The 17,154-nt window shown below is 41.9% G+C and overlaps 1 protein-coding gene across 4 annotated transcripts in view; it reads left to right on the forward strand.

The window, feature by feature from the left end:
* Positions 1-17,154, forward strand: part of tenm4 (teneurin transmembrane protein 4) — a 146,445-nt gene that overhangs the window by 112,340 nt on the left and 16,951 nt on the right. For all 4 annotated transcript variants that reach the window (XM_070969824.1, XM_070969821.1, XM_070969822.1 and 1 more), the window contains 4 exons: positions 1,672-1,904; positions 2,673-2,827; positions 10,202-11,079; positions 15,323-15,495. In XM_070969824.1, coding sequence (XP_070825925.1) covers positions 1,672-1,904; positions 2,673-2,827; positions 10,202-11,079; positions 15,323-15,495 — 1,439 coding nt within the window. The remainder of the gene's footprint in view (positions 1-1,671; positions 1,905-2,672; positions 2,828-10,201; positions 11,080-15,322; positions 15,496-17,154) is intronic.

Genomic DNA, 17,154 nt, shown 5'->3' on the forward strand with positions numbered 1-17,154 from the left:
CTGTAGACCAACATATCAGTCAACTTGGTCAGTGGGCTGATTGTGACATGTGCGCCTGAGGTTCGCTGCAGTGTCCTGTCATCACTGATTCATTGAAGGTCAATTGTCATTTAAAATTATGTACTGGAGTTGACAATTCCACAGATCCACTGGTCTTTCTTCGTGTCGTGTTATAAAAATATAAGCTTTGGCACTGTCATACCGACTATAAGCCCTAAAAGAACCCTCAAGGTTATAGTTGAAATTCTTAATCCACTTTGAATGACGCCCTGCTGACAGGTTTCTCCATAATGCTTATCAGGTCTGGCAGATCTGTGTTGTGTCCTGCCCTGATAACTCCGCTCCTCTTTAAGGTTTCTGAACTGTTAACTAATTCCCAGTCAGAAACGATGGTCAATTTCCAATGGTTTTATTCTATTAGCTTCTTTATTAGTAGAACTACTTTGAAAAGCAGCAAATTATCGTATTTGTAAACCTAGAACCAACAAATGTTTCGCGTTTTTGCTTCATAAAAGTCTTCAAGATTTATCAGTGCAATAAATGAGCCAAATTGTTGTTGATAACTTTTCTTAGAGTCAGTTAGCCAACTAATAGAACTAGTTCAAAGGGATCATCGAGCTGTTTTTCATGTTGGTGGCACCTGTAGAGAAAAGGCCTCTTATCCAACTACCATCTGTGCCATGTGCTGTATTTATGGGAGCGCAGACAAGTCTGTCAAATCTGTCAGTCAAATTCACCACTTTCAAAATAAGATTAATCCTGCCTATAGTCTCTATCCACTATATAGTATATGTATAGTGCCATTAGGGTTTTTCTAGTTGTGTTGAGTATGACAGTAGGTTGTACGCACCCTGCCAAAGCAGCGTTGGTTATATTAGGTTCTGTTGTCCGTATGTCAGGTTGGGCGACCTCCTGTGGATAGGATTTCTTTGTTGACTGGGTTGGAAGTTCACTGTAATAGGATATTTTTTTCTGTGCCGGAATCTCTGCTGGATGTGTGTTCCGATCGTTGCTTCAGTTATGCATTTGTATTTCTCTAAAAAGGTCCCAAGGGAAACAGAAAAACATACTTGTTTGTACTACTTCTAGGATTAACCAGGCCACTGCTACTGTACAGACTCTGTGGTGTCATGTTGTTGTTTTCAGATGATATCACAGAGATTTCTTTGGTCAGGGATGGGGGGAGTAATTAGGATTTCTGTCAAAGGATCAATGTACCCTGCTGACTGAGTCCCACTAGACCCTCATTTCTCTTTGTCATCCTAACTCTGGACCCCCAACAACATTTTAAGTTTTTCAATAATAAGAAACTAGACATCTGTATCTGCATCTGTACATAAACAGTGTTTTCTCATGTATCTGCTGTGTGTGTGTCGATACAGACAGTATATTCAGATGAGTGGAGTTCCAACTGTCTTTTGACAACAGGGATTTCTAACTAAGCTGACTGTATTGTAGATGAGTTCTAAGCTCCACCATTATGTCATGTTTAATCTCATTCTATTTTTCTTTTTCCATGTCCTTGGTTTAAACTGTAATTGTGCCCAATTGACTCTCTAAATGGCTTTTGAATCCATTTTAATTGTATTACACAATGTTTCTTATTGAAAGCACTGTAGCCCTTCCAGCTTTATTGACTTTGGCTTCTTCCTCTCTTTTTCCTTCCCTCAGCAACAGCCCCGCTCATAAGTACTACCTGGCTACCAGTCCTGTGAATGGTGCTGTGTACCTTTCAGACACCAGCAGCAGGAAGGTGTTCAAGGTGAAATCGCTGAATGTTGTGAAGGACGTGGCCAAGAATTTGGAGCTGGTGGCGGGAACTGGCGACCAGTGTCTGCCATATGACGACACTCGCTGCGGGGATGGAGGAAAGGCTGCCGAGGCCACGCTCACTAACCCACGAGGTATTGTATGGATGTTATTATAATCAATGTAGTGTGTGTTTAAAGTCAGTCAGTAGTCCCAGAGGCTAGATCAATACTCTTCAGTTTTCATGCTTTAAATTCTCTTCTCTTACCTCCATCACTAACTACATGCATGTAGCTTATTAATTAATTCAATTTATTTTTTATATCTTGCCTTTCCATGTGCTTCCAGGGTCCTCTTTAATTGTTGCTTCCATATCAGGATGATGCATTAGTCATTAGCTCACATGCTTACATTTTGTCCTCCGCTGGGATGACATTGTGAATCTCGTCCTGAAATAACACTCAAGTCCTGCTCAAATGTGCCACATGTATTGTGTAGTCCAGTATGTTGAAAATACAACATTTTGCTGCAACTACTGCAGACTAGATGATTATAGCTGCTTAAATATTGTTTTACAGACCCTGAAATAGTATAGTAATACAGAGATTTGTGTAGCTAGGGTTAGCATTCTCAGTTGCATTACTTTTTGAGGCTGGGAGGGCATGAGATTCAATTTTTGTTGTAATAGAATCAATACAGACAGTGCTCTTCATCTAGTTTGATGTTTCTATTGTTCTACATTATTGATTTAAAAAAATCAATCCTCACATTAGTTTTCATTGCTGTGATTAGTCTTTAATTTTTATTGCAGTGAATAGTGCTTAATTGTCATTTAGTGGTGCTCTGTCCTCACATTAAATTCACAGATAAATAACCAGTGGATATTTTCCTCCTTTGTTCATTGGGTGACTTTTTACCTGCAGGCATTACGGTGGATAAGTACGGCGTAATCTTCTTTGTGGACGGGACAATGATTCGCAGGATTGATCAGAATGGTATCATCTCTACTCTTTTGGGCTTCAATGACCTGACCTCTGCCCGACCTCTCAGCTGCGATGCTGTGATGGACATCTCTCAGGTACGACCTCTCTGACCTGGGCAGCCGGCATGTGTCTCACTGTCTCTCAACCTACACCAGTCTCCTTGACTGACCCTGGCCTTCAGGACGCTTACATCCCCATGTGAGATTTGATTTCTGTAGCTGTAAGCTCTTAGCCTGGATCTAGTGGTCCTTGGTCGCATTTTGATCCACATTTGTTTATTGGCTGCATGATGCCAGTTTTTAGATCACAGTACTTGCAGTGGATGCTAAGGTAGAGGAAGGCAGTTAGAGCCTACAGGCATTTAGCATTCATTTGGGATTTCACTGCCAGTTTTCAGACTGAATGCTGTTCCTGTTCACACAAACCCATGTCAGTTATCCATCTGTTGTTATTTGTTGTGAATGAAAGCTGACCTGATAATCAGGGCTGTTTGGTTGAGCAAGAGGCAGTTGGTGGTATATTTGAATTACATGTGTTTGTTGCATGCACAATAAAATGAAAAATTTAACATGTTGTACCTAATTCTTAGTTTAGATGTTAAATTCATTAAACCAAGGATGGTCTGGATTCACTGAGGTGGATATCACTGGTCCAGAAGATTATGAATTCAGGAAAGCAGCTCCAAACACAGCTGTGCCAGCCTAGTGAATAACAAAATTTAAATCAACTCTTGGTTAACAAGCAAATACAAATAAGAAATTAAAATAAGCCGCTAACGGGACTCAGTCTAGGGTGGGGGAGCTCACAAGAACTGGAATAAACATAGAGCCGTGCTGAACCCAGAGGTGGCACTGTAGTCCTGGGAGCTTCCATGTCTGTGTCCAGTAGCCACACCATCCCGAGTGCAAAAGGCCTTTGACCTACAGCTGTAGGGGAGTGATGAAGATGACCTGTGACCTCACAGGCTCTCAATTCATGCATATATGTATGTTCACTGATGCACACAAACACATGTGCAGACACACACATGTGCACACATATGAACCAGACCACTACACCAGACAGAACACATCCCCCAGGCAAGGACGCTGCACTGAGGTCACATCACTCTCCAGCTCAGTGGCTTCCCTTCAGAGGTGACTGGACCGACTTTTTGCAGACTCCAGCAGCCTTCATATGGCTGTTTTTACCGATATTATAATTTTCAAATAAAGTAGTTTAGAGTTGTTTTGTACAAAGCTCGGATGGTGTCATGGAGGGAAAAAATATTAATTTATGCTCCTAATTAAACAATTTGTGCCCCTGTTTTGATAATTCAGGCCCATTGATTACTTAATTCATGCTCTTGATTTATTAGCCTATTGTATTGACATGAGAGAGCACTTTCAAGCTCTGTCGCTCACCACCCAAACAAAGCCACAGAACCAGCCTGCAACAAAAAAACATACAGTAGATGAATCATTAACAGGGCTTCCTAGTTAATGAAGCAGGCAGTGGCCTCATGCTCATTTATGTGCATTCTGCCCAATAGCTATGATCTCCCCGACCCTAGACAGGGTGCACAAGTAGGGCCTGTCAATGATTCTCATCACTCCAAACTGGCCATCAAAGGACTGGCAGGCAGAGACAGCCCAGCTCCTTTACCAGGAGCCACGGCCCCTTCCACTATGCAGGCACCTGCTGTTTCAGGTGCACTCAGAAATATTTCATCCCTACCCAGAGAGCCTGGCTCTGCGGGCCTGGCCTTTCAGTGGCTCAATCTGAGGACCATGGGACCGCCCCCTTGGTGTGTCTGAGACCATCCAAAATGCGGGGCCCCCTCAGTGAGACCCCTTTGTGGGAGCAAATGATCGATTGTTGAGGAATAGTCCTGAGACTTGCAGGAAGTTTCTTGTCAGTGTCCCGTGTCTGTGACCCTGGCTTTCTTATATGACATGATGGACAAAGGGAAGGCTTTCTCCACCGTCAGGGTGTACTTGGCAGTAATTCTGCCTTCCATATTGGTTTTGATGGGAAGGCTGTGTGGCACCATCCCTTGGTCTGCCACTTCATGAGGCGTGGATGCCATAAGCTCCCGGGTTATAAACCGTTAGCTCCATCCCGGGACCTTTCCACGGTCCTGGAAGCCCTTTCAGCCCCTCCTTTTGAACCCCTGGAACAGGTGGATTTGAAAAAGACAGTCGTGTTGCTTTCTCTTGCTTCAGCTAAGAAAGTGGGTGAGATCATACTCTGTCAGTACACCAAACATGTACAAAGTTCTCTTTGGGGAGCAGCCTAACCCTGCCCTTCTGCTTAAGGTGTTACGGTCATGTTCCCCCTTTTTCCTCGGTGTTACACATCTACATTGACAAAACCAAAAGCTGTAGGAAAAGTGTGCCATGCTGCTTCCAGCTCTCTCCCTCTCTATCCTCTATCTATCTATTGGAAACATTTCCTTCAGAGCCTCTACATGCTGCTCCAAAGCACACCTGGGTAATCTGTTTGCATAACTAGGTGCTCTTTATTGGGACGGCTTTCCTTTTTTACCTTGGTCATCTCTGTGCGGATATCAGACTGCGGATGTGCTGCTCATGGGCTGCTTTGAATTTACGCCTGAATGTCAACTGGACAAATAGACGCTGACACATTGCGTTATGACAAATGCATTATTATTATTAAATCTTAATATACACTTATTAACTGCACCCTCTTCAACAAGCCTGGCTATGTGATTCAGGCATCATTTATTTTTCATTTTTTTCTATTATTTATTTATTTTTTTTCATGAGGGACATTAAGATCAGAGCAAATTTTTCTGTCCCGGCCCAACCCGAGTCTGAGAAACTGAGCCCCACCCGAATCCGACACAGTTAATGCAAGCTGAATCTCTGAGTTTGTTTTACCCTGTCACGCAATTGTTGTCTGTCAGCCTGCATCCTGCACCCTCCGTTCACATGTCACTGCAAGGCTGAATTTCCAGTCTTCGTGCTGTCATATCTCATCAAGCCTCAGACGTTTTGCAATTTACATAACCAACTACTTTGTTATCGTCTGCATTGATGACGAAATCGAAATGCCTCCATACCCATATCCCTGCGTGGTTTTTTTGTTAGTTTTAAAGTTCCCTGGTGAAATTTAGTCTGATGCCCTCCATCCTTCGCTAGGCTACATGAATGCATTCATGTGTTGTCACAGACCCCAGCACTGAAAATTATGTAGATGAACATTAATTTTTATTTGTTTTTCCATTCTATTTTCACTAAAGAACTTGAAAGCACCACGTCAAGTCAGCTATCCCCGCCGACATGACCAAACCTGAAAATCACACCTAAATTTATGTCTTAATTTGAGTCCTATCGGGCTCGGGCCGGGTATCAACACTCTAATTCAGATATAAGTCATATTGTATCAGGCTGCAATATGATCTGATCCATGACATATTTATTTTTGTTATCTTGAATCTAGAGGGGTTGAGGAAGCGAAACTTGTGGGTCGTCTGTGTCTATTTTGCAGTGTTAACAAGTGTTCATGCGTGCGTAAAAAAAGCCTACTCAGCTGTGCGTTAAAGTACTTAACGGTCAGTGGAATAAGACTGAATGCTAGATACAGCTTTCTCTCTCTTCAGCATCAAATCCCTGAACTTCAATTTCCTGACAGTATTAACATGTGTTTGGTTGTTTAACTCTATGTACATGCAACTCGGCATCAGACAATTGGTTTTAATTTACGACGGACAGTCAGATATGTGTTTCATATCAGGGTGCAACCTCATCTGGTCTAATATATTGTTAGGTTAAGGCTATTACTTTTCATCCAGGGGCAGTGAAAAATATTGAGGAGCTCAAGCCCTTCAGCAACCACAGAACTGGAGTCTCTGCCGGGTCCACTCATTCAGTGGCTGTAATAACTGTTTATTTAGAAGCTACCTGAAAGTGTTTTGTAATTTTGGAGAGGTCTGCGTGTGTGTTGCGCACGCCTCCACCAGATAAAGCCAAACAAATCGTGCCTTTTGTCTTGGAGCTGTAATGTGGGAAAAAAAAGCATTCAGATGTTGTGCTGTGTGAGGAGGCAGCTACTGCACATTTTTTCATTAAGGGGTGGCTTTGTGGTTTTGTTTGGGCAGCGAGAGACGGAGCTTTAGAGTGGGTGTCTCATGCCAAAAACAAAAGGCTATTAAAACGAGAGCATGAATTAAGTAATCCATGCACACAAATGACTAAATTGAGAGCACAACTCATTAAACAGCAGGAATTACTAATTTGAGAACACAAACTATTAAATAGTGAGCATAAATTGCTAATTCAAGAGCACAAATTATTAAATTGAAAACACTTCTTTTTTTTTTTTTTTTCTCCATCACATCTCTCGGTCTCGTATGTGTTGTCTTTATGTTTAGTTTTACTCCCATGAAAAGATCATTCCTCGACTTTAATGATAGGATTTGAGTCATGCTCCATGTGCATGCACCAGTTTGTTTCTTGCCCCATCGTGTGTTATGGAGGACGACTAGCAAACAGGTCCTGAGGGGGGGCCTCTGATGCCAGTGGAGAGAAGCTTTCTCTGTGTTGAAATGATGTATTCAGTGGAAGGAGCAAAGCCTCCAGCTGCCCATTTCCAGCCCCGGGGGAACTCCATCCCCCTCATGACCTGTGCTTGCTGCTTGCCCCCCCACCCCCACACACAAACACAAGCGCCTATAGATGCTCACTATCCCAGCTCCGCAGCAGCGAGGACACAGGCAGACTGACTGCAGCTCTACAACGATGACAAATCACACAAGCACTGCCAGAGACACTCAGACAGTAAAAAGCATCCATTAAAAATTCATCCAGGGCACATAGCTTCCCACTTCAAACACTCCCCAACCCCTCACTTAGGACCAGAGTTTCTCTTGAGAAGGCTCATCACAGTGGTCATTACTTTTGCTGTACCTCACCTGTTCTTGGCAAAAATTAATGTCAGATTTCTCTCTCTCCTCTGATGAGGTCATTGTTATCTTCCCATGCCATCTGTGCAGCGAGCCTATTGCGGCGACTCTTAATTTGATGTGCAGCTCCGTAACCTCTTCTTCTTTTAACTTTTATTATCATGTAAAAGGACAAGAGTTTGACCTTGTTCAAGAATGTCTTAATTTGTTTATACCTAGGCCTGAGGTTGCTATTTCAGAAATCTGTTCCATTTTCTGTTTCAAGTCATGAAAATCTTCCCTGCGTCCCCTGCTGAGTTCAGCCTTAAATAGAGGGGAACCATGTCTTAAAACAAGATCACTTGAACACATTTCAAGGGTGTCAGCAGCTTCAGAAAGCTTTATCAAGGCTCTGACTGTGACACTCAATTCAAATGTGAGAGGGACTTCAAATAATGACATATTTCCCTTCTTCAGACAGGCGTCATGCTGGTACGGGCAAAGAGCGAAGAGATTGCTAATGGAAAATGGCATTATAGTTCCAATACAAGTTCAAATACATGTAAAAATAGTTTGTGTTGTGGTGGTGCAACTGACAGCTGCCCCACTGTATAAAGAGGAGGGTATGATCGGGTTACAGCATATGGGACAGCAGCTCGGGAAATATCCCCTCATCAGTCAGAGTGGCGTGAAAACCTCCTTACAGGCAGCTCCCCCGAGCCACTCCACACTCTGGCTCATGAAATATTTAACCACCAGTGTTGACAAGAAATAGGTTTTAAGAAATTGAAAGTCTCCCCTTCATTTCCCAAGTAAATGCATTTTCTGCTCACTGAAAGACGACATGTATCCACTGCCAATCTCCTGTTTGTTGTATGCGGCCCAAGATATGTCCTATTACATAAACCTCTTCTGTTTTGTGGGGGATGATGGGATGATGAAAGGTTTATGGGATGTGAGTTATGTGCGATGCTCAAATCTGTTTTTCAATCAAAAGGGTGGACAAGTGCTCTGCTTTCGGAAAGTGGCTGGGATTGGAGAACACGACCAATGGCAAGAGTGTAGAAGCGTTCAAAAAAAAATTCTCCATGGAATCCCCTGTCAGTTTTAGATTAATTATTGTGTCAGCATAGCACTTCAAATTAGGAAATTAGTAATATGTGCCCAGCAGCAGGAAAATAAATCTGTGAAATAGCTGGCAGACTTTTACCAGAAAGCTGTTGGCTGTCAGCAACCTGTTACTCTTTGCCCTGTGGACTGTCATGTTTTGTGTTTCAGTACCTCTGTGTTATGCACATCAAAAGAAGCTGAATGTATTGTGTCAACCTTGACTTTTTTCTCACATTTATCAGTGGAAACCATTTCTGTGAGCCATTTCTAACCCTGAAGTTTTTCCTTTCACAAGTTCGAAACCTGCGTTTTCTTATTTAAAAGTTTTTTGGTGAAGTTATTGTCCCGATTTTTTAAGTTCCAGACGCTCATACAATGAATTCAACGTGTTGCATTGATCTATTTCTTCTAGCTTTCTATACACTTGGCTTACTTGTTGTATCGAGTTTGGGTTTCTTTTCTAAAATACTTAATTAAAAAGTATGTAATGGGGGTCAAGATAACAATTTCTTTCATGTTTCAAGTACAGTAAACATGACCTGATTGTTCCGTTGTCAATTCTGTCGAGAAACGTTTATGCAATTTGCCTTTTTCAGGTCATTATGACAAATTAGTCTACCATATTAACATCTACATGAATGCATTCACCCATATTCCAGTTGTAAGACAAAGTATCCAAAATGATTTTTGGGCTGCTCTCGTGTAATAGATTGCCTAAAACCTGAACGTGTCTTTGTATTTGGGTCCAGGTTTTAATCCATCTCCTTCGTTGGCGCACCAAGGCTTCGTCTATTGAAATATGGCACTTCATATTATGTTCCTAAGAGATCCCCCTGGGATCATAAGTGAGAGGGAGACCAGTAAATTGCATGAATCCAATCATTCCAATTTGTTAAAAGCCTGATACATTGTTAGCAGAACAATAAGTCATAATTTAGGAGTCCTGAGGCAGGGTAGGCTTTCATTTGGTAAGTGTGCTCCAGTTTCTTTTCAAGGACTCATGCGATCTCTTGTCATTACAAAATTAATAACCCAAAGCAGGGAAAAAGCTGTGACTAGCAGAGGTGAAGGATGCAGAAGCCCACAGTTCTCATGATCAATTGCAGTATGCTTTTTAAAGTAATCTGATCATTTTAATCATCTCTCCTCATTCTGCCCTTCCTCACCACTTTTGTTATCATCTTTGATCTTAAAATCATGTTTTTGTGTTGTCCTTTTAACAGTACGCCAGCTGCTATTTTCCTCCTTATCAGATAATAAATCGTTTCAAAAAATGTTTTTGCTCCCAGTGTAAGCTATGAGATAGCCCACCTTTCTCACAGCAGCCTATCTTTTTGTAAACAGTTTTCAATGATTCTTCCCTTGAGGGACTGTTTCCCTCTGATAAAGTGGAAAAAACTGTGTGGATCAATAAGAGTATGGTCTGTTTTTTGTGACCGAGGCTGATATTCGTGATGTGTTTTTTTCCTCGTAGGTGCGTCTTGAGTGGCCTACAGACCTGGCAGTGAGTCCCATGGACAATTCCCTTTACGTCCTGGACAACAACGTAGTACTCCAGATTTCAGAAAACCATCAAGTCCGTATTGTTGCAGGCCGGCCAATGCACTGCCAAGTGCCTGGGATAGATCATTTCCTCATGAGCAAAGTGGCCATCCATGCCACCCTAGAGTCCGCCAATGCCCTAGCTGTGTCCCACAATGGCATTTTGTACATCGCTGAGTCAGATGAAAAGAAAATAAACAGAGTACGACAGGTGTCCACCAATGGAGAGATCTCCCTGGTTGCAGGGGCACCAAGTGGCTGTGACTGCAAGAATGATGCCAACTGTGATTGTTACTCTGGAGATGAAGGCTATGCCAAGGATGCTAAACTGAATGCGCCCTCTTCTCTGGCAGTGTGTCCAGACGGAGAGCTTTACATTGCAGATCTGGGCAACATTCGTATACGCTATGTGCGCAAAAACAAGCCCTATCTGAGTCCCCTCAGCATGTATGAGGTGTCCTCGCCTATTAATGATGAGCTCTATCTGTTTGACTCAAATGGCAGCCACATTTTCACACAAAGTCTGACTACGGGAGACCACCTCTACAATCTGACCTACACAGGGACGGGCGATCTGAGCAGCATTACTGATAAGAACAAAAACATGGTGAACATCCAACGAGACACGACAGGTTTGCCTCTGTGGCTGATGGTCCCTGATGGACAGACATTCTGGTTCACCATTGGCACCAACAGCGCCCTTAAAACTGTCGCTGCCCAGGGTCAAGAACTAGCTGTGATGACCTACCATGGAAGCTCGGGACTCCTAGCAACGAAGACAAATGAAAATGGATGGACAACCTTCTTTGAGTAAGTAATATAAAGAAACATTTAAAGAACACACTTGTAATCCTTACACCCAGAGTCTGGATCCCAGTTGAGCTGATTATGTGTAGATTACTGTTTCGCCCCAGAGATCTGTTAAATCTCTTAAATCCAATATACAGTTTTCATGTCATTTCTGGAATATCTGAACCGGGAGCTCTGTATTTATGGTGGCACTAAATGCTAAGATGCTTTAGTAAGTGAGTGTTTAGAGTTGAAGACATCTTTGACATCTGAGTTTAGCATTTTGGCACACGGGCTACCTTCTTATGCCATGCTGTCTGTGTCACTCAGAATACAAGACCTGTTGAGGTATGGGTGTAATCCTATTTGCTGTTATCATACCAAATAGGATTACTGGATGATATGTTACTCATCTGCACCCTTGCTTGCAGTGACAGACTGCAGACCATCGCTTGTTCTGAGTTGTGAGGTAAAGGAACAACATATATCTGCTGGCAAGTACATTTTACCCCAAGACCCAGCAACATAAGCGTAATAGAATAGCCAGCAGTAGCAGTTGATTGAGGCAAACAGTACATTGTGAAGGAACAACTGCAAACACTCCCACATGCTGCAGCATGGGAGCTGAAGACTTCATGTTCTTGTAACTTCTGTCCCTTAACACAGTGTACGCAGAGATACTGTGTTAACTGGATGTCATTCCAAAAAGTGTGATTAAGCAGATTGGCTGGTCACACATCTGTTACACCTCGCTAGAGGAATAAAACACCCTGACACATAATAAGACGCTCTGTTTAATCTGAGCAGACATTTATCACCTGTGTTTGATTTGGTCGTCACCTGAGACGGTTGCAGAGGCGTTTCTCAAGGTAGAGTGAATTGCCTACAGCTTCAGCAAATCCAATGGCTGGTTGGAACTCTGAATTATTTCTCTTTGAATTTCAGTGAAATGGCTCCTGTTGATATCAGGATTAATAATACCCATCCCTGTTAGTTAAAGAAAAGATGCCAGTGGCACAAAGAGCTTTTTTAAGATGAAATGCAAGCAATGAATTTCTCCCAAATATCACCTGTACTTAAAAACACTGAAAATAAGTCCAGCATTTTCATGTATTATTTAATAACACGAGAGTTAATGTTTAAGAAATCAGCATACTGTGGCATGAACGGGATGTATGTACACTCACTCATCATCAGCTTTAGTGAAATGTATGCAAACGTATAAAATAATCAGTTTGGTTTTCGGTGTAATGAACTGTTGATTACGTCCAATAAACCTCACACCACTTAATAGAAAACAAAAAAAATCAAGCGACTGTTTTGAAAGTATGAAATGATATCCTTGTATCATCGTGAAATTCCACTGAAAGACAACGTGATGTCAGTGAAACAGTTGATGTAACAGCAAAAAGCTTCTGACTGAAGAAACAGCGACAGTATATAATATATATTAAATGTCAGAAATGGGACAAAGTGTGAAAATAGTGTTTTGGCCCGTTGTACATGCAGTGTACAGGTGTGCAGGTGTACAGGAGGCCAATTGCTCACCAGTTACTTAATGCAGGAAATAATAAAAGATAGATTGTTATCTACCAACACTACAACAAAGAAAATGTCAAACTAAGCTGTAGAGCCGTTAAATCATCTATTCATTTCCTTTTAAAACATGCATGTAGGCAGAGAGTACAAAACACTCTGCATCCCTTTTCAAAACACAATAATGCCATACATTAAGGATAAAATGAAGAAAAGGAATTATTCACTTTCTTGTTTTTGTCTTTCAAACGAAACAATGGCTTCATATTTACCTACAAGCAAGTCAGATCATCCATGTTTAATTCAGATGCAGTGAAGAGTGTTTGTTATTTTGAATAATTAGCTTTGAAGGTCACCACCTGAGGGTCAGAACCATAATTTGCTATCATCAGAACTGAAAAGGAAACTCCATTTATCTCTGCCCAAGAAAGTGCACTGCTAAACATTTCACCCATATTAATTAATGCATACTTGCATTCTGTAGCCCATAGATTGAACTTAATTTGGACGAATGCAGAAACAAAACGCAAAGGGCTGGCTTGAAAGCAAAAGGCTTCTGCTCTGGCGTATACTGTATATGCAGATGCTTTGCTAACCTCCTAATGTTTTTGTTGTACTGATAAGGGCTTATGCTTAAGGGTTACTGTAAATCTATTAAATCGTGGAGCATTCTGGAGGATGACTAATTGTTCTCTTATCCTCCAATTAACAGGGCAGCAATTCTTCTGTTTAGTAGCAAATGTGCTTTAGCCACTGGGTTCAAGCAAATGTTATTAGGTTGATTAAATACATCAATAATAACAGCTAAATCATGTGAAACAACTGTTAATGAAGTTAACACAGTTACATGGCTGTTGCCTCTGTATCATCTCCACAGTCAACATGTGTTTCTCAGGCTGCAAGGGGAAGTGAAAAAATGAGAATAACTCAGAAAACTGAGGTTAGGCATGCTGGAGGGGATGCTGATTCGAAGTGTCCAGCCTATTGTTGGGTCCCAGCGTGAAAGGTCATAGAGCTAGCATGTGACACAGAGGTGATGCGATCCGAATGGACTTTCAGTCATCCAGGGGGAAAGCAGTCCTTCTGCTGAGCACCCTGCCCCCGCATGCCCCTCTTGTCCAGAGAAAGCAAGCTAATAGGCATCTGAGTTGAAGCAGGCAAGAGCCATTAGAACTCAGCAGTGAAGCCCGAGGAATGGCTCTCGCTCAAGGCCTTAATTGAGACAGAGAGAGTTTGGGTCAGTGATCAAGCTGAGGCATGCAGCGTTTCTCTAGAATGAGATTTCTGTCTTGTGGACTCTGTCTTTTGTGCAGAGGTGAAGGCAAACAGGAACAGTCTCTTCGTCCAGTGAATTGAACGTTAAAAGAGGTGCCGTGATGACGTGTAACTTCTCGTGCTTTCCCTGTAAAAACTCATGAGAAATATATTGCTAATTAAATATGAGCAGTATCACAAGAAATCAAATGCTTTAGATATAAATTACTCTGCTATTTAGTATTTCCTGAAGTGAAAGACTGGGGTTGAAATGCATCTATGAATCCCAGTCTGTGGTGCAGCTGAGATCAGATAACATTTATCTCTGGGAGATGATTCCTCTCCCACTCTTCCTCTCCATATTGGATATTTGAGATGGCAGCGCTGAGGAAATATCCGTAAACCAGCACCCGCCATCTCATTTATTAGAGGCTTTATTATGGCAGGCAGCAACATTGAAGAGGGCTTTCCAATCTGTATTCAGCACGCAGATGAAAGTCTTCATTCTAAGTAATGTACTGTTCACTCAGTCCCATTCTGGAACACTGGCAATCTGAAAGATTTCAAATTGTTGTATGCTGATGTGCTCTCTGAACGAAATGAAACAATCTGGCCACTCATGTTCCTATATGTGATGAACTGACTGATTTGTAGGCAAGGGAGATGCTGCGTCTCCCCATGGAGTCGCACCTCAGTGCTCCTGTTTCATAGACTGTATAATGAGATTAGGTGATATCGCTAATCTTTTAAGCTAATAAGCAGTTTTCCAAATGCGAGAAGGTGCGAGCTTTCTCCTCTTGCCCGTGACACTTTTTCCTTGTCAGTAGCTGTGTTTTTTTTTTAATTGAGTGCTTCTCTTCTTTGAAATGTTACTTACAAATTGAATAGCATTTTTATTAATGTCACATTCACATCCCCTTGGAAGAGCTAAAAAAGTCCAAACTCGTTTAACTCGTCGGTGCACCCACTCTCACTTCAACTGCAGCAGACATTGCACACTTTAAAAGTTGTGTTGATTGTGCTTCGGTGACTGAAGCTGATAGTTTGGAGTTTTATTACCTCAGGCTGCCAACATTGATAGATTTGCTGCTGTGTTTACTGCCTGTGTTGACACATTTCCATAATTTGTGACACCCAGAGGGAAATATAGGACTGTGCAAAAAAACTCCCAATTCCTACTTGTAATTAGCACTTGGACAGTTTATCCAAGACAGCAACTCGTAATCAGAGGGAATCTGAGATGACAGTCCGGCTCATTAGTCACATTTATGCACCTATATGCATTAATGCAAACCTGACCTGCATTTATTACTATGATTGCTTCCTTGTGATTGAACGAATCTCAACAAGGCTCCATAAATTTTTCATGCCACAACACTGTTTACGATTCTGCTATAGTTACTGTTTATACACAGTTTCAGACGACGTGCCCCTCTTTGACTTCTTTGGCTCACATCAGTGTATTTCTTTGTAGGTATGACAGTTACGGGCGTCTGACTAATGTCACTTACCCCACGGGCCGAGTGAGCAGCTACCGCACAGACACCGACAGCTCAGTCCGCATCCAGACAGAGGGCTCCAACAAAGAGGATATCACCGTCACCACCAACCTGTCAGCCTCTGGCACCTTCTACACACTCATGCAGGGTGAGTGTCTTTTGCTGTAGCTCACAAGTGGAGCATGTGATTTTTAAGGTGTCAGTGGAAGTACCAAAAGCTTTAACTTTGCTTCAATAACAAAAACTTTGCGTTATCTGCTCTACAACGTTATGATCAGGTGTTGTAAATATCATAAAGGGGGGATCTATGCTGCATTTTGCACACTTTTTATTTTAAGACATGCAACTTGTAGAAGGGATTGTCAAATATTTTCATGGATTATTCCGAGTCCCCTGTTTGGGAAGACTTTGTCTCAAGGATTGCCTTGCGTTCAGGGCTTTGCTATAAATGAACAATTCAATAGCTTATGGAGTGTATGTACAGGAATCACAATTGTGAAAGTTAAACAAGATCAGACTCCCCACCTTATCGTGGTAAAAGAGATTGTGTGTCCTGATGCTGGAAGCTGTGTTTAAGCGGGTAATAGCTCTTTGTATAGTAGGATGTTCAAAAACAAGCTCAGAAAATGGAGTAGAGAAGCGATTCAGAGACCTCTGGTGAGGCTTGGTTAGGTTCACCCTGAACGAGTGATGTAGGCTAACCAGCAGTTTAAACTGGGAGTGGGATTCCATTCACCACCATCTTACTGTTCAGATACAGATATCGCTAAACTTCTGCAAATAAAACCAGAACTATCTGCATGACTGTATCTAAGGGTTCATTAAAAATTCTGTTTTTGTGATTTGGGTGAGCTGACCTTTAAATGGAGATGTGATGTCCCACTACCTAAGTACAGAGCTTCCTTGCAGTAGTATTTGTTGTTCCTCTGTTGTCTTAATACAAAATGTGTGGTGCAACCCTGATTTACCAGAATGGAAGCATATATTGACGTTCTGTCAGAAAACATAATTTACAAAGCACAATGCTGGTGGCTACACGAGACTAGGGAATTTAGCGAGAGAGATGAAGGCAGAGGGCGGACTGATGTTGTACCTTAATCCACCTGATTTGTTTTACATGTTCAGGAATTCTGATATCCTGACCGTTTGCCTCTTTGTTTACCTGTTGATAGCTTTTATCTTTCTGGACCTCCCTCAATTTTTAAACACGCACACCACAGAATTGAACATGTCCTCCACCCTCTGGCCCTAATGACTCACTGCAAAGCTGTGTCTGAAACAGAAGATGACAATCTCTGGTTTCTCGCTGTTGGGATGGTCATCTCCGTGTTGTGACCTTGTCTTAGACATCTGCTCGTGAGAAGAGCGGCGCCAGGAACTCTGTCGTAAATTAATTCACTATTGTCTGCTTTGTAAGCTTGCAATTGGACGATCACGTAACACATGAATGCACTGCCTGCAAGATTCCTTTCCGGTCATCTGGTGTGTTTGTCCCCTTCTGGGCGAGCTTCAGCACACCTCAGGGTTGTTAATCATGTTGTCACCATGTGAAGCTGATAACTGATAATTGTGGTCCTCTGAATTGTGGTTGCGACTCCAATCAGGTCATCAAAAGATAATAAAATATATCAAATATCAAAAATTTGCACAAGTCTAATGTGAATATACTGTATATTTATAGTAAGTTGAAATAAGAGTAAAGTCGTGAAAAATGAGATGCAGGTGTGAAATAATAAGTAAACATATTGCATTTAGTGTGGACTTGTTACTAACTTACACCATAGGCCCAAAAAGCTTTACGACGGAG

Source organism: Chaetodon trifascialis, chromosome 9, assembly GCF_039877785.1.
Source record: "Chaetodon trifascialis isolate fChaTrf1 chromosome 9, fChaTrf1.hap1, whole genome shotgun sequence".
NCBI lineage: Eukaryota > Metazoa > Chordata > Actinopteri > Chaetodontiformes > Chaetodontidae > Chaetodon > Chaetodon trifascialis.